This window comes from Falco cherrug, chromosome 7 (assembly GCF_023634085.1).
Source record: "Falco cherrug isolate bFalChe1 chromosome 7, bFalChe1.pri, whole genome shotgun sequence".
NCBI lineage: Eukaryota > Metazoa > Chordata > Aves > Falconiformes > Falconidae > Falco > Falco cherrug.
The window spans coordinates 48655329-48679088 of record NC_073703.1 but is presented as its reverse complement, the minus strand read 5'-3'; the positions used below and the strand labels follow the sequence as shown (position 1 = coordinate 48679088).

General features: G+C 41.1%; 1 protein-coding gene across 2 annotated transcripts in view; it reads left to right on the top strand.

Moving 5' to 3' along the window:
* LDLRAD3 (low density lipoprotein receptor class A domain containing 3) overlaps positions 1-23760 on the top strand; it is a 118609-nt gene that overhangs the window by 55609 nt on the left and 39240 nt on the right. For both annotated transcript variants that reach the window (XM_055717004.1, XM_055717003.1), the window contains exons 3-4: positions 4724-4849; positions 7579-7713. In XM_055717004.1, coding sequence (XP_055572979.1) covers positions 4724-4849; positions 7579-7713 — 261 coding nt within the window. The remainder of the gene's footprint in view (positions 1-4723; positions 4850-7578; positions 7714-23760) is intronic.

The following is a 23760-nucleotide window of genomic DNA, read 5'->3' as shown; positions in this document are numbered from 1 at the left end:
GGTGAGTTCTGTACTTGCTGTATTTCTGAAATCGGACTGGATCTGCTATTTGAGCAGTCTTTTTTTTTAGACACAGTTTCGTAAGCTGCTGTGTGATTTCTTGCTGTATTTCAACTGTGTCCATCAGTCCTTACCTCTTCTCCTCCAGCATGTGGTCTCTCAGTTTCTTAAGTTCTGGAGACCTGGGCTTGGGACTTGCCAGTTCCTTTAAAAACAGCCAGCTTCTCCCTTCCCTTTCCTTCAGCTGGTTGTAACACCAAGGCTAAATAAGGTCACACAATCCACATGCATCTATGTCCTTTTTCACTCCTGTTTTGTCATTTCCTGATATCCCAGTAATTTTTGATTGCCCGGAGCCCATTTCAACCAAGTGTAACAGAAGGATATAGATTGCAAAGGTAATGCTGTTCTTGAAAGCTTATCAAGGCTGAAATCACTGAAGGAGCCAAACAGGTAGCTGCTGTGGAGTAATCATAAAGTTTTTCATTTAGAGCTCTGTCTGAAAACTTGAGATCTGTGCAGTAGAAGACATGAGCAGAGAGCAACATGAACAGAGCAACAGAGAATGATGAGCAAAGGAGAAGAAAACAGTTTTTGACAGTCTTTTAATGGGAGTAGGAATTGCAGAGGAGTGCTGTGAGTAGTGGAGCAAATGACTTGAATCTGCTACAGGCAGTTGTGGTCCTGGTATGCATATCTGTTACTTGAGGGTGCTGAAGATGTGAAGAAAACTAATAGCCCCTTCATGTTAAGGATATCTCCAGAGATCATTGCAGAATGGGAGGATATGTTTCTGCTCAGGAATAAATGATTTTTCTTTCCTTAGGAACTTTATGAGCAATGACCAAACAACACTTGCTTGAAAACCTTGGGAAAACTGTGCCAGATGAAAGGAAGATGTCAAATTAAAACTAAAGCAGAAATTCCCCCGTGGAGTCTCCAGAGTGGGGGATATGGCTTAGACTAAGCCATTACTGGTTTCTCATTTTTCCTGCATTTATGCACAACATATGAGAAATGTATTCTGTGTCTGGAATTGGAACTTGGATAACTGAGTTCTGTTTGTTGGCGAGACTTGTATCTAATAAATGGCTAGTTAAGAGACTAGTGAATCACTATGGCGTTTGAAATGCTTTATTTTTTTGGGGTGTCTAATGTAAATAAGTTTGACTTTGGATTCATTTGTGTATGTATCATGCCTGTTGCAAATATACAGAGTTACATTTGGGTTTTTTGTTATTTCCTTCCCTTGAGTTTTAAAAAAATAATAATAAAAAAAAAATCAGTAGACAAATTTGAAGATGTTTTAGTTTCTTGTTTGGTTTTGGGCTGTGGTTACTAGTATGTGCTCTTCTGTTAAACAGTTATTCTAAAATAGAATGTGCTTGTTCTCTGGCTGCTGTTGCAAGAGGAGGAGAAGATAGGAAAAGGTCTGGCGAGAAAATGTTGAACTAAACATTATTTAGCTATCTAGGTAATACTTCCATTAAGCCATTGTCCTGAATGGTATCTTCCTCTTTTTGATGGGATATCGGGATGCTCTGGACAGAAGAAAGAGTGCATTTTCCAGAAACTCAGCTTTGTTCCTGGTCATTCCAACACCTTTTTCCTCCAGATGTGGTCAAACGTCAAATATTGCTTATGGCTTCACTGCAGTAGCTCAAGGGTAATGAAGCAGAAGTGCTTTGGGCCTTCTTGCCTTAGGGGTCAGGACAGCTGAGATTGCTGTGATGTGTCTGTTGTACCTGAAATGGAGCCCCTGCAGCATTTGCCACCGCTTGTAGTTCTGGTCAGGAAAGTGCAGACGCGTGATTTCTGCTCTTCAGAGGGCCAGAGACTTGGGTTTTGATGATTCTGTCTGAAGTCTCTCTGGAAAGGTAAGGCTGTAAGAGTAAGAGATGGTCCATATTAGATATTTTAGAAGTAAATAATGTCGACGCCTTAATTTGGCAGGATTTTCAGAGAGGTGAAAAGGCACTTCTGAATGTGATGTGCCAGAAAGTTGATAGCCTCTGAATTCAGACCCCAAATGACTAAAGTAAACCTGTTTGAAGAAACGGGATCCAGTCAGTGTTAACAGGCAAAACCACGGTTGCTGCCCCTTTTTCTTGTTTCTTCATTCTCTCTTCTTCTTGGAACTGCTCTGGCTCAAAATACACCTCTAAAAAAGGAAACTGTTGGAAGCAGTCATCTGGTCTGGGAAATGTACATGCACTGCATGGTTTCAAAAAATGTTAACTCTTAGAAAAAGGAAAACAAAACAAAACACGTGAAGCATTGGACACCTTTTCACATACTGTGTTATTACCACACACTGCAAGCAGCAGCTTGGCTGCCTGGTTAGTGTGCTGAATATTGGTCAAATGCTAATGCAGACTGTTTGCTTCAGTGATGGTCTGCAAATCTGTTGCAAAGGTGTTTGTTTTGCTGCTTTTGTTTAAAGGCTGGGAGTATGGTACTGCCTCAGACCTTGTGGTTACTGAAGTATTTAGCTCAGATCAGTCTGCCTGAGCTTTAACAGGACTTGCTCATTGAAGGTGTGTGAAGAATTGCAGGGACTCGGATGTCTAGGCTGAAGATTTTCCACTACCGGTGGTGTTAAGCATGGCAGCGGGTAACTTATCAGCTGTTTCTGTATGAAGTAATGCTTTACTTTTTTCTCCTCATGTGGACCTTGGATACTCTTCAGAAAAAATGGTAGTTGAATATGTGAAATTCAGTGATACATCCTATTTTACACTTTGTAATTCTAACTGAAAATTACTGGTATAATAAAAACATGTTAAGAGAGGAACTGCAGGGATTTGCTTTTGGAGGACACTAAATCAAGCGAGAGTTACTGTAGCTGTGAGTTGAAAACAGTTTATATGCACACTGATGAGTGATGGAAGAAGGCTTTGCTACAGCTGCACTTATTTTTTAACCCTGGAAGAGAGAATTCCTTCTAAATTAATGCTGAAGCTGTTTGTCCCTGTTGGATGTACTTTTTTTGTCTGTACTCTGGTTGTTCTCAACCTTGGCCTAGCCTTATAAAACTGCACAGGTTGGTGTATTGATATGCCATATGGCTACATAAAAAGACTGCCTGTCACTGTGATCTCCAGATCTGTCATGTCTCAAAACCTGGGAGTTGTAAATGCGTCTTGTGGATTTGGTGTAGGAGTAGGAAACATTTACTCAAAAGGCCCACAATTTATGAAACTGGCTTCTTTTCTGGTGTTCTCCCATCAGTGGTCTGTGCATGGTATTTCTGTGTGTTCACATTGCACAGTACACACCTTCCTGTGGTTACCAGCATGCTCTTCCTGCAGTTACTGGCTTTGCTTTAGAGTGGACTTTCTGAAGAATTCAGCGTCCTGTGATGTGGTCCATTGTGTCATGTGCTAATTTGAAAAAGCAAAAGGGAGAAAAACATCTAACCACATGTCTTGTTAATTTTATTATTATTATTTTTACTTTAGGAGTTGCTTTATTCTAGGCTGGTGATACCACAAGACTTAACTAGTGTTTGCCTTGAGCATCGTGGTGGAAACAACTGCATCACTCTAGCTGAGGGCAGTGTTTTCTTCTTGCTGTGAAGAGTTGCTGTGCCATAAAAAAAATGTGAAGTACTTGAGATCATAATGAGATTCTGTAATCATTTGTTAAATGCATTTTGATGCTATTGTTAGTATTTAGTGTTACATGAATAGCTGTGCTGGTACTATGAACAAACGTGGTTTCTGTCCTGAAGAACTGTATAATGGATGATGGAGAGAAGTACAGCAAGAGATGCAGTTCATATACTCATGTTCCTTTGCACCCAATTGTATACAGATTGTGCTAAATAAATGTGGTGTTAATTATAGTCTTTTCTTTTTTGAGTTTGATTTTTGCAGCCTGAAAAATACTTTAGTTAAGGTCTCTTTTGTTTCTTATTCTTAGAAAGACACTAACTCACTTGGTATCTTTGTATTCCTCCTTTCCTTCTCCTGATGTTTTCTTACTATTTGTACACCTGTCTTTGCCCAAGTTTGCCTCCAGGTCCCAGATTCTCTGAACTTGCTACCATGTTCATTATCACTGTCTGCCTTGGGCTCTTCACTGTTTGGCTTCTCTGAGCAAGCAAGTGTACAAAATCTAGACTTTTGCTGCAATTTAGTGTTTGTGGACTCAGTGTGACATATGGCTACAGGCTGGGGGGGCTACCACTAGTCCAGCTACACCTTTCTTAGCCTCTGTGGGTTGTTGTCTGCTGCCCGAGAACTTGCTTAGATGTCTGTCTCTGGGACTTGTGCTTGGGATGGTGACGTTTACAACAGACTTCCATGCAAAGAGGAGTTAGTGGGACCCTCTTATTTTAATATTTTTCCTTCAGTGCTTCTAAGTTGGTCAAATTCATGTGGTCCTTTAAAGAGACAGGACTACTTGCTTGCCAAATTTACAAACTTATATTCCAGAGTGTTGAGCAATTTACATTTTTTTGAGAGCCATTTGACTTATTTTAAGTTTGAATGTTTTGGTCATTCTGGAAATCGTAAAAATTGGAAAAAAAAATCAGCCTAAGCAAGTGAAATCTCACAAAAAGAACCTTAAAGTAGTTGAAGGCAAGCCATAGGGAACTTGGAAGGCACCTAACATGAGTGCCACCAGCACTGCCTAGAGTACCCTAACCTGCACAGCTGCTACAAAGTCTCATTTAACATTTGTAAATTGTTTCCCTCATTTTTCCCTTTTCTCCCAGCGAAAGCCAAGTCCAAGTGCGGTGCCACGTTCTTCCCCTGCGCTAGCGGGATCCACTGCATCATTGGCCGCTTCCGGTGCAACGGCTTCGAGGATTGTCCCGATGGCAGCGATGAGGAAAACTGCAGTAAGTGCAAGCCTACTTGTCAGTGTGGCTGCTTTTTTTTTTCTTTCAGCTAATTAATACTACCTGGAAAGGAAGCATTCATTAGCCTTTAGTTTGAGTTGAATACTCTCCCTGTCATTTATGACCCAGATGATCCCTGTGCTTTTCACCTTGCCTGTCTTATTTTTTTTTTTTTTTAAAGGTCCAGCTCAGTTTTTTGTATATAATGCCTATATGACACTACAAGTGCCTTTGTAACTTTGAAATGAGATTTAACTTGCATGTTTGCTTTGAACGGCACTCTAGTCAGATGTAACTCAAATTGGGTAAATATTAAGTATTACTTTAAATTGTTTAGTTTTTATTTGCCTGTTTCTTGTCACTGAAGAGTATGACTTGTTCATCAGCACGTTTAGGTTTCGCTGTTTATACATGTTCTCAAACAGAAAATAAATAAATAAATAAAGGGTTATTCAGTGAAACAAGTTCTTGGGAGGAGAAGGAGGTTCTCCACATCAGGCATGCCTGCCAATATACTAGCTTGACCAGCTGTTCAGCAGCTTGCAGGAAAGTTGCAGCAGAGAGATTATCTGAAGTGCTACTTGCTTTGGGCTATACCCCCTGCATGTGGCTGACTGCACAGATCCATTTGTATCCAAGTCTAGCAGGGATATATCATAGCAGTAAGGAAAGGTTACATTTGATACAGCAGCTCTGTTGCTATTATCAGGAGCTATTAAAAGCACAGGTCTGTAGGTAGAAGCTTGCAGCAAATACTTGCTCCTTCTCTTGTTGCAGCATGTTGGGCTTTTCCTTTTAATGACATTTAAAGGTCAGGAGGAGGACAACAGATACCAACTTTCAAAGATAACAAAAGGGGTGATCTTCACAGTGATCCATCACTGTCTGCTTCTTGGAGGACTTGCCTTTCTTGTTTATGTGCCCCCCAGCATGAAGAGTCTGGTTTGTGCCCTGGGAGGACTGTGGCAGGGTGATAGCACCTCTGTGGAGCAAGTGAAGCTAGAGAAAGAAGACGGAAGGCTATGGAAATGACTCTGGGTTATGCTTAAACAAGTGAACTAGAAAGAAGTTTTCACAAAAGTGCTGTGAGAATATTCTTGAAATGGTGGACTGACAAGTGGCAGGTCTCAACTGAAAATGCACCATCTCATGGAGCTGATGATGAATGACCTAATTTCCCATGAGCTTGTAGTGTGTGACTGCAACAGGACCTTACAACTGATAACATGCTGCTGATCTCTGTTTCTCTATACCATTTCAGCATATATTTGATATTTTCTAGCTCATCCAAGTGTCTACTCACTGTTTTGCTTATGTAGAGGAAAAACACTGTAGACCCTAAAGTGACCTGGAAAAATCAACAGTTTCAGACCAAAGATTTAGCATGTTCATGATAAGTGTGCTTTTGGGGAGCTGGAGGAGTTTAGAATGTTTGCTATATATACTCCAGGTTATATGCATGGCAGACTTTAAAGTTTTATGTTGGCTTTGGGTTTTTTTAAAGACTCTTTAAAGGCAGCTCTCTAAAGAATAAAAAATAGGAAGCCGGTTGTTATTTGGGATCTGTAATCCCCTTTTTTATTGTAGCAGAGAAGCTCTTTTGAAACAGACATCTAAACAGCTTTTTTTTTAGGTTTTCAATTGGAAAGTTGCATTCTCTTTCTGTTACCTCGTTACCAAAAACTGGCGGGAGTTCAGAGAAGAGTGCCAAAAATTATTATGGGACAGAGAGATTGACTTATGAGGAAATATTAGAAACTCCTAAATTATGCATATCTCAGCTAAGCGATGACTATGTTGGAAAATAAAGCTATATATGCTGTATGTGGAGGGTGCAAACACTGTTAAAGGAGGGATAATGTAGTTATGTATGCTGGGCTATAGCACTGAATAGAGATGAAATTAGAAAAGAGAAAACTAAGATGAATATCAAGGAAACCTCCTTGGCAGTGAGATGCATTGAAGCTGTGATGTAATCTGCTAGGAGAAGTGTTGAAAACTGTGCTCCTCAAAGCTTTAAAGGAAATTAGGCATAACAACTTACAGTGTGTTTACTGCTTGGTTTGGCATGGGTGAGAAACTGCTCTACCTAAATAAGTCTGCTTAAATACTGTTCTGTTGCTCTGCTGGGCCTTAGGTGAAAGGATTTTCTGGGTGCTACTGCAATGTGTGTGTTAGCCTTAAAAAGGAGTTGAAATTCAAACACTAAGATGTTGAGAAACATCAACATTGCCATTGTGTTGACTCAAAATAATGAGGACGATAGGGAAGGTGGAAGAAGAAGCAGAGGTAAATAAACCACTGCCTGGCAGTTCTCAGCCGGAGTTGTTGGCTTATAATACGAAACTCGAGCTAAACTGAGTTTGCTGTAATGGGAAGCAACAGGCAGTGTTTATGGTAGGCAGTGCTACCCTCCATATGTCTTCAGTGTGAGCAAATGCTGAACACTGAACAGTCATTGTGATAGGGGCTCTCATGAAAGTGAACAGAAGGCTTATAACTGTGGGTGGACTAAATCTCTGCTAATTGTAATGAATCTTGCATGAATTAGAAATTTCAGTGTGCTCTGTTCAGAGAGACAAGGTTAGTTTGCCAAGTTACTCCCACGTATTCAGCAAATTGACCAACTGGTGAGTTGTGACCTGTTGCTGTTGATTGTTTAACGGCTATTTCACTGCCTGGGTAAGAGAATTTCTAATGAAAGATCTCACTTGCTTTTTTTTTTGCAGCAGCGAATCCCTTGCTTTGCTCTACTGCCAGATTCCACTGTAAAAATGGTCTTTGCATTGATAAAAGCTTTGTGTGCGACAGTCAAAATAACTGTCAAGACAATAGTGATGAAGAAAGCTGCGAAAGCCCTCAAGGTAGGCACAGTGGTTTTATTCTATTCTGCAATTCTGTACCAACTCCAATTAATGTGGAACAGGCTCAGCAGAAAATATGATTCTGTTGGCTTGCTCAGTGTTGGCTAGAGCTGTGGTTTCCCAATTCTGCAAATAATGAGCGTGAAATGTGTAGAGTGTGTGTGTGCACGCATACATTTCATTCTCAGCGCTCAGAAGACTAGTATCTTGTTCAGATCAGTAAAAATGCGGTTTTACAGAAAGCGCTTATATTCTGTGATCCAGTGCTCACTGAAGTTACTGGGAATCCATTTAGTGGCTTCTGTGTGAGATGGATTGGACGCGGAGTGATCAATAATAAAACTTTAGTTTGAAGTAGTTCAGCATTCTATCTATTTACCAGATGAGTAAATCTGTGTAGCTTTAGATCCTCATTGCTCAGTTACTTTCTGAAAGTGCATGCTTCACTGCAGGACAAGTATGCAGTGAAATAATTTATTCCTACCCTTCCTTGTTTCTGTATTTAGAGAAAAGGATTGAGGACAGGAAAGAATTTTTTTTGTTTGAAAATTGTTGTGTATTGAGTCTTGTGAGAATCTCAAAATACAATCTGTGACAATTTTTTTCTTTTTTGACTTATGCTGTAGAGTCTACATCTAATGCTCCTCATTTTTGTTTTCTGTAAATTAATGCCATAGTATTTTGTAAAATGTGAAGCATATATGAATGACTTGAGGTTAAAAAATAATGTGTATTGGACATCAGCCAGTAAACATTTTAATGTCTGAGTTACTACGGATAGATTAGAGTAAGCAAAAAATGGGGGATGGTGGGTATCTGCAGGGGAAATGCAATGTGCTTGGGCCTATAAAAAGCAGGACACATGGAGGTAAAGCAGGATATGAAGGAAGAAGAAATTAGGGAAGTGGAAGGAGAATGACTAATATCTAGCTGTGCTGATGATTTAGTCCTTTGTGGAAGGTAGAATAATTCTGAGCTTAACACGGTGACAAACATTTACAGCTTACAGGGGAAGAGGAAAACACGCAACAGCAATGCCAACAAAACAGGCTTTATAGCAATGGTATGTGACCATCTCCTCTTTGTCATTCCTCAGCCTAACCTATGAGTTCTTTCCTTTGGCTCCGTATGTAAGGGGTCACAGGGTCATCCTGGTAACTTGCCTGCTTGCTGGGCTACATCACAGCCTGGGAACATAGCTCTGCTTGGATCGGAGTCTTGGAGAGGGGGCTCTGGCCTGACCCTACCCTCTGTCTCGGGAGGGAGGAAGGAAAGGGCTGGTGAGGGACTAGCATGTGTGTATTGCTCTTGCAGCAGTTGCTGCCCCTGTGCTGAGGGCTGAATTGTTTTTCACTACAGGCCCAAGGCAGCCTTATAAGATTAATGCGGGTGGCAAGGTTTCTTGTTGGGTTTCTTTTTTTTTTTTTTTTTTTTTTTTTTTTTTTTAGCTTCTGAAGCTTAAAGCAGCAGTGTTCTTTTCCAAGGTTGGGATGACTGCTTCCTCTGCAGATTAATTGGCTGGATTGCCTCCAGGTTGTTTGTTGTCATGACAATCTGCTTTTGGAAGTGACTGTCAGGCTCAAGAGAAGAAAAGAGCTGTATTTCATGAAACCATTACTTTTGTCTTTATCTTTGGTCCCTTCTGGAAAAGTCAGATTAGTAAGAGGGTTAAGCAAAGTAATTCTGTCTGATTCTATGTGTGAAAGAGCCCCAGACAAGGAATAAAGAGTGCTGTCATTAGGGCCAGAGCAGCAATGGTTTATGGGGTTTTTATTAAATGAAAAAAAAAAAAGGGTCCAAGTCGTCCAAGTACAGGGCTGGGAATGAGGAGTTTCCAAAGGGAGATGCTGGTTTTGGGGAGCGTGTGTGATTGCCTTTGCCCTTTGGCAGCTCAGAGCCTCCCTCAATTGCTGTTTTGCCATTTGTAAGTAGACGAGGCTCACATACTTGTCTTGCAAAGCAAGGATTAAACAGTATAATGTGCTCAACTTCCCATCTGAATGTAAATGACCATTTCCCTCTGGAGTGTGCAGCTATGGGGTGTATCTGTCCTGGCTTCCAAACACACCAACTACTTTGTGTTAATTGAGAATTAGAGGCTACTGTGGACAGTCTTTCATTTCTCACAATTCTTTCTACAGCAGATCTAATTACTGTAATTACAATGAGTTTCATGTTAACACAGTACCCTAGAATCCTGGTCATTAACTAGAATTCAAGTGCTCTGGGTACTTAGGGACAGAGCAAAGCAAATCTGTAAGGTATTACAGAATTAAGATAGAGAGGGTTCTTCCCACTAGCTATGTTACCATGTCAAATGTGATAGCTTTAGTTCAGTGTAATTGAGTGTAGTCTGACATGAGATTGCCCTTGTGTGCTGTTTTTTGATCTAAAAATGTGTTGATTTAGAAATCACTAGCTAAGCTTCTGAACCACTGGATGATAGTGTCATTATTGCCATTTAACAGATGGGGAAGAAGGGGCATAGATCAGCTAAACAAAATGGTCCCAGAGTGACATCCTGGCTGGTAGGAGTAGAGCTTCATCTGTGCTTGTCTGCTCCAGGGGGATGCTATGGGACTTAATAAATGTTTGCAAAGTGTTTTGAGATACTATAATATCATGTGGAATAGAAGTGTGAATTATTAATTGGTACTTTGCTCTCCTGCTCTTGGGTATACTGACAAGCTTTTTAAATTAACACCTTTTCCTACTCCTCCATGAACTTCAAAGGCCTCCTTTATCCTGCTGTCATTACTGGAAAGCTCCAGTAGCATATCGGTTTGGTTTGTGTCAGATACTCCTCCATGCATAAAGATCCTTTCAATCAAAAAGAGTCACTCTGCAGGCTAGGAAAACAGGAATGTGACCCCATATTGAAAAATGTAGTGACCCGGCTTTGATATGGAACGCTTCAAAATGTGTGGTCCTTGATGAATAATAGCTTTGCTAGCATGCTGCAATTTGAGATGAGCCTGAAGCCATGGGTATATAAAGATTAATTTTACTCATAAGTAGGGGTGGATTCATTTGGGGGGAGGGAGGCAGAGGCCCCAGGATTTATTTGTGAAAATGGGAGGAAGGTCAAATTTTTGAAAACAGGTTCCTGCCCTCCTTTCTTATTACTGCTTGTAACTGAGTGTTGCGCATTATAAAGGTTTGTATGTTGTGGGGGAAGTGTCTGTTAAAAAACTTAATCAGTGACAATTTAGCCGCAGGTCAAATAATTCTGCTCTAATTCCCAACAGTAAATATTTGTAGCTCTTGTAGCTGCCATGGCAAACGGCAGAGCTGTTCCTTTAAACCTACCCCAGCTACATTTTGGCCCTCTCCAGTTTCCAGCATTGAAGTAGTGTGGCCAGACATTTCCCTTAGTCTGGAATGTGGTGCATTCATCAAAGTATGTGCCTGGGTTTGGGGATTAGATGGAGGATGCAACTGCTTGGATTATCCGCAAGTTGCATATATGAATTGCTCTTTCTAAGGTGTTATTCCAGTTTTAACAACGCTGGTAGCAATTGGAAATTTATGCGCCTGTTCTGTACTTAATGGATCTTAATCCAGGAAAGGTCCTCGCCCCCATACATTTTTTTCTTTTATTACTTCAAGACCTTTTTCCCTATGCCTTGAATTAGTTGACAGTGCTAATCATTCACAGCAGCTGTTCTGGGTGTACTCCTTGGGCCTGTCTGTCACTGGGGGGATTTCCTGCTCCACAGCTGACATCCACTCAGTTGGAAGGGAGTTCCTCCCTCGTAACTTTTTCAACAACCATGTAAATTTGTTCAGCTCTAGGACTGTATTTAATTTATTCTCTTAATTGCTTTTTATCTATATGTGTCTTCCCAGTGCTTCTTCCTTTAGACTCTCCTTAATTTTGTACTTTTAGTCTCGAAAGCTTTAACACCAACAAAAGTGTACTGGATATTTTAATTCAAAGTCCTTTTGTTTTCATGGCCTTTCTTTTCTTTCCTTCTAAGTTTGCTGAATACCTTTATTAGCTTTAACCCCCTTGCCTAGGAAAGAGCCTTTTGTTGCTGTGAGTCAGCAACACTTTGGTGCTGTAGAGAGAGGCTCTTGGCTTCAGTAATGTTCCTACAACTCTTGCTCTGCAGTTGTTAGTAAACAGTACCCTTGTGGTCAAATTATAAACCAAATGTTTTGCAAGTGTCCTGAAGTTGATTCCTGCCCTGTGTTTCTACATTGTATTTGGTAATGTCCACTGTTGCATGTGTGGATACTTCCTTTTTTTATTTTTGCATATTTTTTCATTGAATTTATGTTGGGGTTTTGATATACCCCAAAATTTTGAAACAGATTTAGAAGCCTACATGGTTGTCAGAAGTTTGACTTATTAAAATTAGGTTTTAAGTGATAATATAAATTCTGTAATGATGATTTCTGTGGATTTAGGTACAGGTAAAAGGAAGATGGGACATGGTTTAGTGATGGACTTGGCATTCCTAAGTTAACAGTAGGACTTGATGATCTTAAAGGTCTTTTCCAATCTAAATGATTCTGATTCTATGAAGTTGGAAGGGGACTGGCTGTAATGGTAAACACTATGGCCTACTGCTGGTGTTTGCACAATTGAGTTGCTATGCAAAAAGAATTCTAGAGCTGACAGCCAAGTGGAACAGACATACTCTATAAATTTCAATGAAATGCCACAGAATTTAACTTAAGAAATGCAAATAGCTCCCAGAACATCCCACTCTATAGAGCTTGTAACCAGCCCTTTGCATGTGGCAAACTGAAATTCTGAAATTCCCAAATGCTGTGGTATCAGACATCCCAAAGCTTTGTAGTCTGATCCTGGCTGTGTATGTTTCCTTACGGAGTCTCTCTGACTCGTTATTCATTCAGTCTTTAAACTGAAGCTCAATTTGCAATTACTGTGCATGAGCTTAGCCCGTATTCAGCCTACATTAGGAATTTAATACTAGGAGCCAGACTAAATAGAAGCAGAAACTTAAGGAAGGATACAAATAAAATGTCACTGAATGTTTTATTAAATGAAAGCTTTTCCTGAGCATATTTAGCTCTCTAATATCCCTGTTTTATAATGCTGCTAGATGGAAATGTTTGTCAGCTCTGAATTCCTTCTTTCCTCTGTTCCTCTATTCCCTAATTAAGTCCAGGCTTCATCTTCTTTCCATTTTTCTTTCCTCGTGAGATTGAGAGGGTTCTTGTCAAGGAAAAAATTGATCCATCTGCATGGATACTGAAAGGTAGGGTGAACTGCAGTAGCCAGGTGTTCATATTAGTTGGTATTGATATTTCAGATGACCGTTAAGTTCCTGTGCACACTTATTTCAACAGCATGCAGACTCCACAGTCCATGCTGCCTCCCAGGTCAGGTTGTGGTTTGTAAGATTGATTATTGATGACTTCGTTTGAACAGCAGATAACAACAGCACAGGCATTATTGTAGATGGTCCCAGACTCATTCAGAAGCATAGTAACTTCTGAGTGGGACTGAGAGAGGAATTCTTACTAAGCTGTGCATGGAAGCTTTGCAAGTAATGTAAAATACATGTGGGGATTTTGGGGAGAAGTCCAGGCAGCTGGTACAAGTGGATTTGAGTTGCTACATCTTACAGTTCCCTCAGCTTGTGAAGATGCAGGGTTTTGTTGCAGAACAGGTATATGAACCTGAGGAAGAGTCGTCTTGTGGATCATCATGTTGCTCCTGCAGGCATTTTGGCCTAGCTAGCATTTTGGCAGAATAGTTAGCAATAGACATGCTGCCAAGATGTTAGGCTACCCTACTGTTTGGAGAGCAGCTGTTCTATTAAGAGCAACTATAATATGGCAATAGAAAAGCAATGACTTCAGGTCTTCAAATGGACAACAAACTTAAAAGAGTGTTTGTAGATCTGGGAAGCATTCAGCCTCTTTGTCTAATCTCCTGTTTTGCCCATATTTGCATTGAAGCTCAAAGCAGTTACCAGCAGGTGTTGGCTTGGCTAGCGTAAAAATCAGTTTTATGACATAAGTCAAATCTTAGACAAGGTGTTGTATCACTGGGGGCTCACCATATTTATCAACAGCTTTAGCAGGGGAAAAAAGGAAGAAAAAGAGGATCTGTCAACAATCACCTTGCCCTGAAGGCAGTTCCCTGAAGGTAGTAAGGATGGGGAACTGATTTTATATTGCCAGCTCGTATTATGCCTCTTCTGTAGACAGATGTACTTGAGGATGCTAATAGCAGCCTTCCCTCGAGGCACAATTTACTCCCATGATGGGATTGTGGTTCTTATGGAAGTACCTTATTGGATTCTTGCTGTAATCCCATGGTGGTTTTGGGTTTGGGTATTTTTTTTGGTTGTTGGGGCTGAAATTGCAGTTCTCAAGCTAGTTACAAAAGCCTACCTGCAGGTAGTAACCATGTATAAGCTAGTTTCCTTTCAGCCAGTGGCTGCCTGATGAGGGGAGCTGAGAATTGAGACTGTAAATGGCATGTTTTTCTACTCACCTGTACAGAAATGAAATATGAGCTCTTAACAATTGTGTCCAGATGTTTTTACCTTCACTTTGTGGCATTTATGCTTAATTAACAATTCCAGAAAAAGGTGATGACATGAATATCCAGTCTCTCTGCCTGTGCTTCAAAACTTCAAAAACAGGTTGATAAAATATGTTAGAGGAAAGCAAACAGAAAAAAGGACAATCTTTTTCCCCGTTGTTCTTGAAGCTAACGAAATTTTCTCTTGAGCTCTTGTTAGTAAAAATTAATTCCTTTCAAACACGTTTTCCACAAGTTTTTAACAGCATGTGGGTGTTTGAAATATGCCATATTGTATTGGCATGTCATGCCGTGTCCTGGCTGCTGAATTGCATTAACTTTTCATAGAATTCAGTGTCATTTAATTGTATAGAAGGCTCCTGTTGCTGGACTGTCGGTGCCAGCCCCAGTCTTCTTTGCTGTCAATAGAGGGAACCCAAATAAAAGGCATAGATTTTAATCTTAGACTTGCTGTAAAACAAAATCAGTTCTAGGAAAGATGACCAAGTGCTTTTTCTACAGGTGTTGTGGAAAGGACTGTAGTGTTTGTATTTAAAACGAAATTTTAATATTTTTTTTTAGTACAATTTCAGTACTAGGACAACCTGATCTTTGTTGGGAAACGGTAGTTGTCATAGCAAATGTGTGTTGGGGGAGCCACAGCAAGGGTTTCCTGGGTTAAGTACTGAATAGAAGCTCTTGCTAGCACAGCGGGAGTTAGCTTGGCTGTCTCCTGTTTCTAGTCCTAACCTTCATTCATCAGACCAGCCTGCCCCAACCTGTAATTCTGCTTCCAAGCCCAGCTGGGAGCTGGTCTGCGTGGTTCTATCACCAGGTCTGGCTATCAACCCTGCAGTTCCAGTCAAGTGGTAAACCTTGTTCTTTAGGCAGATTATTAACATGCATCTTAGAAGTGATAATGCTTCAACCTAAATCTAGCTTTGAGACCTGCCTGCATTAACCAGGGCAGCAAAAATCTGAGGTTAATTTACACTTCAGTGCCTTTACAAATCTTGGTCTGGCATTGTCCTTTCTGTAATCACTAGTTAGAAATTATTTCCCAAGGTGAATTATTGAGGAAGCTCACTACGCTCAGCAATTTGTGCAGGGACTTGGGCAGAGGGCACAAGAGTTGTCCTTTCTTGCTCTTTAGGAGTTGGTTCACTCTTTTTGTGCAGCAGTGGAACCGAGTAGATCAGTTTTGCTGTTCAGACCTATGTGAGTGGGAGAAACAGATCCCAGCATCCTGAGTCAGACTTCAGGGTAAATATTTTCTTTTGTTTAGTTTTTCCCCCTGCAGCAGTAAAGCTGGAAGATGTGGCTCCTAAAATGTCAGGCTACAACTCTGTCCTCAGCTGAAACTAGTTTTGCATATGGTTAAAATCTGTATCTTTTCACAACTTCGGTTATATCTGGGAATAATTTGTGGCGTGAGCTCGGTCAAAGCCTGTGCGTGTGTTCTTACTCAAATGTAAAGCCGCAGGCAAAGCCAGCGTGACCAGGTGTAAAAGTATTTCTATTCAGATGTTGTAACAGTTCAATACATAATCAATTATGCAATTGACCTAAAGCAGCATGTTTTCAGTGTAGGCAGTCCCCTGGAGCAGGGTTACCAAGGTCTGTTGAAAAGTTTTACTGACATCTGCTCAACAAGAGTAAATGCAGCAACTCTAGGTCAGCCAGATGTCTCTGTAGCTAGAAACTGTGCTGGTGCAATGCACTTGACTTGTAGGAAGCGGAACAGCTAGAAATGCAGAATTGCCCTCAGAAATGTAGGTGACCACATGTGTGTGGGACCTTTATCAGTCTGGGCAGTTTGTGTCTACTATTTTGAGAAATCCTTGCTTAGAGTAATTCTGGGGTTTTTTCTAAGTAGTTTCACTGTGCTGGCATAGCTACAATTTTACTCTGCATTACAGAAAATACGATTGTATATCATCTTATAGGAGAAATAAGGGTATGGCAAAATGAATTTGGAGGGGATACCTCACAACTGGAAGTGGTATTAACGTCAAAGCATGTCTACCAGAGCTCACTATGTCTTCGTGCCCACTCACTTCTAAATGCTGGTCCCAGCCAGGTCAGCGGGAGTGTTAAGTTCCTGCTGCTGAAGCAAATGGTGTTTGTTTCTTTATTGCTATACCAGTGTGCCGTATTGACTGTGGAGCATAAATTGCTTCAGGGTAATTTTTAAAACCTGAGCAAGTTGCCAGCCAGGGTTCTGGAGAAAGGTATTTCATACTGCCTGATCTAAAACTAGCAAATGAAACCTGATAAGCAAGTGGATTACCACAAAAAAGAGAATTTCTTGGCAGGCTTTAGATTAAGCTGAGATTCATCCCTCAGCCACCTGTAAATCTGCAAAGGATGAGACTGTTGAATTCTAGCTTTCTCTTCTTTGCTGTTCTTGCACAGGTTTTAATACCTGTGTCCCAGAGTCTGATTGAGCTTCCTTGGAAAGCTGGGCACCACAGCAGATTTTCTTCTGCCTGCTGAAAATTGTGAAGTGGTGAGAAACATCAAACCAGTATTTAGTCTGTGTGCTGTTGCCTGAGCTTGCCAAACTAACTAATGCTCCCATCAAACATTACCAGATACTCTTTGCTAATTTGCTATAAAGGATTCTGTAAAAATCCATATTCATGAGAGATGTTAAAAACATAAAGCAATTATATGGTTTTCAATTACATAAACATCAACATGCAATGGGAATTAGAAGCTGAATAATTAATTTTCTGTTTCTTTGTAGTAGAATCTATGCAAACAGTAAAACCTGGAGAACAAGCAGGGGGATGAGTACAGAGGGTACAGTGCCATAAAATGCACTCTATGTACCTCTCTTCAAATTCAGTTCAGATATCGAAGTATTGGCTGTTAAGGGAGGTGGCAGCTTGGTGAGCAGGAAGTACTGGGTGCAGAAAGTCCTGTTCGTACCTATGCCTTATAAAATAGTGTTTCCACTAACATGGCTGAGTGTTGGAACTATCAGGATGTCCATTTATGTATCCCAAGCACAGAGGTGGCAAGAGCTAGAGCTACCTGAGGCTTCCTTCTGTTGGTATGATAAATGACCTTGGGCATTTTGGGTTAGTGCCTGGCATATGCCTGATCTTTATTTTACAGGTGAAGAATACCAAACTTCTAACTTTTGAAACTTTATGAAAGATTATAAAGTCATTTGAAGAAAATAAATATCATGAATCATTTCTGAATATTACCCACACCTGAAGTGCACCAACCAGTGACTGTGGGGTCTGGGTATTGATGCTGAATTACATCCTCCAAGGCTTCAAAGTGGAAGCTTTCAAGGCTTCATTTATTCTAATAGCATTATTGCACCACAGTAAATGCAGTGATTACCAACTAGTTCTTAAATGGAAGTAATTTTGAGGTTCTGGTGTTTTTGTTAAGAGGGTAGGGAATGTGTTACACTGCACTAAAACCTATGGGAATTAAAATCTAGCTTGTTCTATTTGTTCAACTATGTATTCTTAGATTGTCATTTCCCTTTGCCTCCTACACGCTGAATAGCTAGCAAACACCAGCCTGATTCTAGTGACAGCTGTCCAGAAGAACACTTTTAGACTTTTTGAGGCAGTTTTTTCCATGGCAAATGGTGCTCATGATTTACCCTCTACAGGAGAAGACTTCGGACTGTCCTTCTACAAAACAAGTTCTAGAGCTGAGACTTTCCTTTGAGAAAGGTTTTCAGAACCGAAACTTGCACTATTGTCAGTGAACTTTGAAGTCTATGGTGGCTGGAGCCTTGCTGACTTTTTTGCAGAGGAGGTGGTTTGGACTTGGCTTGAGAGGAAGGGATCATTATGCACAATTACATGGAAGCTCTGCAAGGTGTTTGGTGCTTACGCTTGTAAGAACCCATAGCTGTAGGAATATTGTATGGGAAAGAGATTGTCCTTATGGTGACTAACTTGCTGTCAAATTTAATTTTCTTTTTTCACACTCTAGAAGCAGATAGCAATAGACATGTGACTTCAGGAAGGCAGTGCTGAAGGGGAAGTTATATCCTATATAGTTCTAATAACTGGACAACTGTGGACAACCAGGAAAAGGTAGATGAGAAGACTGTATGTTCTGTTCAAAAGGTAACAAATTCCAGGCTGAATATTTTCTGTTATTTTTGCTTGCTATTAAAGCCAAATCTGTCTGAGCAGGTTGGGACAGGTATGTTGGTGATCAGTTAGAGAGGTTCTTAAGAGATGGGCTCAGACAACAGGGTGGCTACAGCAGATACAAGAGGAGTGAATCAGCTCTTGTGATAAAAATGAGACATGGTGCCAGTGAGCAGAGCCTGGCTTGCAAATAGGATGTGGAGATCATAGGTAGGGGCTTAAGCTATGCTTCTACCTAATTTTGTTAATTCTTTTGTATTTAATTTTGTTTTGTGAAAGGATCACTTGTCCATAGTCTTGTAATTTGCTTTTGTGTGGGAGCCAGCTCATATAATTAAGACTGAGGTGGTGGTAACCTTCTGCTCTTAGTACACACGATCAGTTTTGTGATGAATCAGCTGCCAAGGTTTACATTCCTGAGCCCAAACTTGTGCTCTTTCCATTGAACTTGCAGCACAAGTGTGATTGAATCACTGAGTGTTTGCAGAAGCCACTGCTGGTCTCTCCGTTGTTTTCCAGACTTCTTTTTCCACCACCTCTTGATATATAAATCCCAGAGAGTTGATGATTACTTGGCAGCCATATGAGATCAGGTTCTAGTCATGACTGATAATTGCAAGAAAATATCCAGAGAGTGTCTTCCTGGCCAAGCTGGATGTAATTCAAGACTCTGTATGTGAAGGAGCACTGGCTGGAGGAGCCTGAGGAAATGTGCAGAAGTGATATTGTGAGCTTGCTTATTGGAGAGAGATCTCAGCATGATGCCTTTGCAAGCTATATGGCCCATCTGAGCTGGAAACCAAGTAACACGGAAAAACACTGTGAAATGAGTTAATCTTCAAATAAGAAATTTCCCGCAAAGGTACAGGACTGCTTTTGGTCTGTATCTTTCTTACCTGTGCATCAGCAATATGGTTAGTCTTTCCAGAAAACCTAGTGTAAATATGGAGTAGAGAAAACATACTGAATCTGTTCCTGTGCTCTTTCCCTCATAATTTCACCCTCACTGCATTCTCTGCTTTCTCTTGTTGGAAAAACTCTTCCAAGCAGTGCATGGAGTTTTTGTTTGTAAAGAAATTAAGTCAGATTTGTGCTTCCCCCTGTTTTGTTTTGGTTTTATTGCCTTCTTTCCTGTAAGCCATCAAGGGCTTTTCCTTGTTCCTGTTGTTTGTTTGCTTTCTGGTTTCTTTATCTCTTCAGTTTTTGTATCGCGCTTTTTCTTCACATGTTTATTTTTGGCTTTTCTGGAGGTATCAAACAAGAGAAACTATACGTTAAGCCACATTCAGGCTTCAATCCACTACCTACAGTTAGAATACTACAAAGTGTTGTGGCCTTGTTAAGGTAAATCTGTCCTGCTCAATCATTGTTCTTACATTTCGGTGTCACCCCAGAGGGGCAGGAAGCAGTCTAGGCTTAAAACACACAAACAAATTAAAAAAAAAACAAACCCAACCCAAACCCCACATGTGGGAGAAATCATACATCTCCCGGAGAAGACTGGATGTACATTCCTTTCTGTTATGTCCATCTCTCTGAGATGGACCACATCTCTGATATGAGTGCCAAACAGTGGTCCTCTATGAGAACATTGCCAGCTGGTAGTATTACTAGGAAATATATGTTTTTTGATTATAATTTCAGCTGAGATTTAATATTACAGGTTTATTGGTGTCTGCAAGTCACACAGGTGAGAAAAGGAGTCATTTTCTGCTCTGGTTGTGCTAAAGCCAGTAAAGCAGGAATTTCCTTTCTGCCTATTTCACCACATGATTTGTACTACTTATATTTTATGGTCTTGATTTATAGTGTATGTCATGAGTTTCCCTGATGCTGCTAGCAGTTCTCTGCCTGTGGTTTGCTAGGTGGGAGTAGTCTCCTAATGCTTTTGACATGAGGTGTGTGCGTTGGCTACAGCGTGTTCCCATTGGACACCGGAACCAAGCCTTTGCAGTGGAAGGAGGGGAGGTGTCTTTGAAAGAAATTACTGCATTAAACATCTGCTAGAGGAGGAAGTTTCCACAAGAAAAACATCTGCTAGATGATGAAGTTTGCACAAGAACTGGGTTAATAGTCCGCTTTTGGAGTGTAAGCTGGAAGCGACAGTTTGGCCAGCCCCCAGCCACGTGCAGCACATGGCGGCAGACACAGCATTGCAGCAGTTGTGTGCAGAGCAGGAACTGCGCTAGTAAAAGTTGCCTGCTCATATATTAGAGGGGAGGAGGGAAAGGAAGCCTTTGCAGCTGGATTGAGTGCAGGCTGCTGCCAGCAGTTGTCTCAAAGCATTCCTCACTAGTGTGAGATCTGTGAATGGTGCTTGGGAGAAAAATCTCTGCTGGGTTTTTGATGCTTTTCAACCACAAGTCTTTGTCATTTGCAACAGGGTGGAGTTTTCTGCAGCGCTCTTCTGTAAGCTTTTCAGCTGTGGGAGCTGATTGAGGAGAGAGGGAAGGGGGGGGAAGACTTTTTCAATTCCTTCCTTTCCAGGGGCTACAGAACTGCCTTTCCAAAACTGTTACGTTACTCTTACAGCAGTTGCCTCTGGAATTGCAATCACAACATATTCTGTCTCTTCTCCCAGTACTTAGAAAAGGGCTTCTTTAGCTTTTTCCTTTTTCTTTCTTTTCTTTTCCATATCCTTTTCCCTTCTACTTTTAATACACAGTGAGAGTGCCAGGGAAATTAAGAGTGTGCTTTGCACCTCTACCCTTTTCACATTGAGAAAGGAATTTGTGTCTCTTGTGAACGCTGTGGCTGGGTCCCAACAAGAAAGCCAAAACCTGTGATGGTGGATTTTTTTCCCTGCAAAGCATCTCTTTTGATGCATGAGTAAGGTCAACTTTTAGCAGGCTTTGTTCTCTTAGGCATTTTAAAAAAGATCACCCTTTTTATCTAAACTCAGGGTTTGTTTTTTTTTAAGGAGGTAAATAATGAAGCACCAAAGAAAGCTTAATGCAAGCAAAACTTCTCCTGGCTTGAAGAATGCTGTCCTGAGCAGATATTACACAGACTATTTTCAATTCCCTTCTTGTTAGAGGCTTCAAAGAGGATCTCCATTGCTTGACGATTGTTTACCCTGTGCTGTACCACTCTGTTGTGCTTTGTTCAATGTAAGTTTCCAGGCTTTATGTTGTGAAGATTTCATTACTGTTCTTGGGCGATTATTGTACCTGCAGTCCTCAGAACAAGTTTTCCTGCTTTAACTTCACCTTTGCTCTAAAGCCAAATAAAATTCTTCAAGTAGTACATTCCCTACCTGGTTTCTGGGCCTCTACCAGCCTGTAGTGCAGGTCACTTATTGCAGGTACAAAGTGACTCTAACCATCACCTGCCTTTGTTTACATGCAGAACAGACTCTCTAGTTCTTTTGATTTCCCAAATGGGGGGGTGAATTTATTTCAGCTGTTGTGGGTGAAGACTGATGTTGAGATTGCAGAGCTCTGCCCTACACTGAGCAGCTTCTGCTCTTTCTGTGAACTGTAGCGAATGTGTGCCCTGCATTTAATGAACACTCCATCCCATCTGCATTTTTGGTGAAGATCTCATGAACCAGTTGTTGCTGAGTCTTGCTAAATAACTCCCCTGCAAGAAGGTTCTGCTTGTCCTGAGGCAGGATCATGTAGTGCTGAGCTTGTCTTCTGGGTTGTTACTCTTCCAGTGGTTACATCAAGCTGAATTCAGGCCTATTCTGTCATTAAGAACTTATTAAACTATTGCTCTATGGTTTCATTTCTAAACACTGACCTTTCTGTTGACGTGTTGTGTGTGGTTCAACCTGCCCTGATCTCCTTCTGTCTTCTGCATTTTATCTGTTGCGGGCTTTCCCCCCCTCCAAGTCTCCTGTGTTTGCATAGGTGCTTCATTTCAGAGGAGTACAGGAGGGATGCAGATGTTATGACTTAATTTTTTATTATGTATTATGCTGTTTGGGCTTTTTTGATCTCTGGAACTCAAAACAATGATCAAATAAGGATTCTCTTTCATTTTTCTTGGCACTAGTTTCTCTCTCCATGGATGTGGAGTGACTGAGGTTGGTTCTCACAAAGTCAATGACTGGTAAATCCCATTAATCCATCCTCAGTCCAGCTGAATTTATTACCTATTTCTATTTTTGCTGGATCTCAATTGTTAAACCCTTCTTCTGCCCCACATAGTTTACATTTAGAGTTTCAGGCTGAAAGTGTATCTTGTGGGCCTGGGGGGAAAAGCTTGGGGGTTTCCCCTTCCCTTTTTGCTTCCCCCTTGGGCAGGATCCACTGCCAGGTGGCCAGCACAGAGATGCCCTGAGGAGCAGGGCGGACAGCAGGATCCAGGCCCCTGTCCCCAGCCTGGCCTAGGGAGCGGCCAGGCCCCCCTGCAGCGAGGGGGAACGTGCCTGGTGTCTGGCTGCTGCGGGTGAAAGGCAGCTCTGCTGCAGCCTCCACAAGCGCTCGACAGCATCTGTTTTCTTAGGCATTTTCAAGCTGCATGAAAATTACTTCAGGAAGCAGAAACATGTTTTACTTGCCAAGTATTGTGTGAAACGTCCAGAAAACAGATCTGGTTAGGAGGAGGCCTTCCTTGGGGAGGGCAGGAGAAGAGGAAGATAAGTTGTGTATTTTTTACTGCTTTGAAACAGCACCTCTCACAGCTTACCATGTACTTAAATCTGTCTGGTTACTGATTTGTTTCCATTTCAAACCTGGATATAATTAACATAATTTTATAAACATGAGTGTGGAGAAAAGGGGTAATACAACTTGTGGAACCTTGTTCTTCAGAGCATTATGCATGCTCTTTCTCTGGCAGCTCCTTTTGCAGAGCAGTTCATAAGCAGCTTCAAAGTATTTATCCTGCTTAAGAACAATGTTAAGTATCTTAATTAGCTTGGAAGATATTCTGAGCTTTTTCTGTGCTTTAATATATTTTAAAGATTTTCCATAGTGAGGCTTCAAAGTGACGTTTCTACAATTCCTTTGACTGTGCAAGAGGGCTGTCATATTTTCCAGAACTGTGTAAGCTACCTGCTGACATTTTTTTTGCTTTCAGGTGAGATGAGGTTTTTGCAGATAGGCCCACAAGCCAGAGGTGTCGAGTAGAGTCGGTACAACATTGCCAAGCCTTTTCTGGGAAGAGGGAGGAAGGAGGCTTGAGGGAAGGTGTATATGCTTTACTGGTGTGGAACATGTTAACATGCTGCATGTGTCCCTGTTATATGTGGCCTAAAGAAAGTGTAACCTGCCCAGAGGCTGGGGTGGGTACAGGCAGTACAAGCTCCAGCCAGAGCTCAGCCAGGGTGCTGTGCCTGCCCAGTTCAGCCCCCTTCTGCAGTTCAGTGAGTTCTCTGCACCACTTTGTTTCATCTCTATGCAGCTGGCATGTTTCTCTTCATTAAAATCCATTGCTGGAAGGCTCTGATGGAATGTC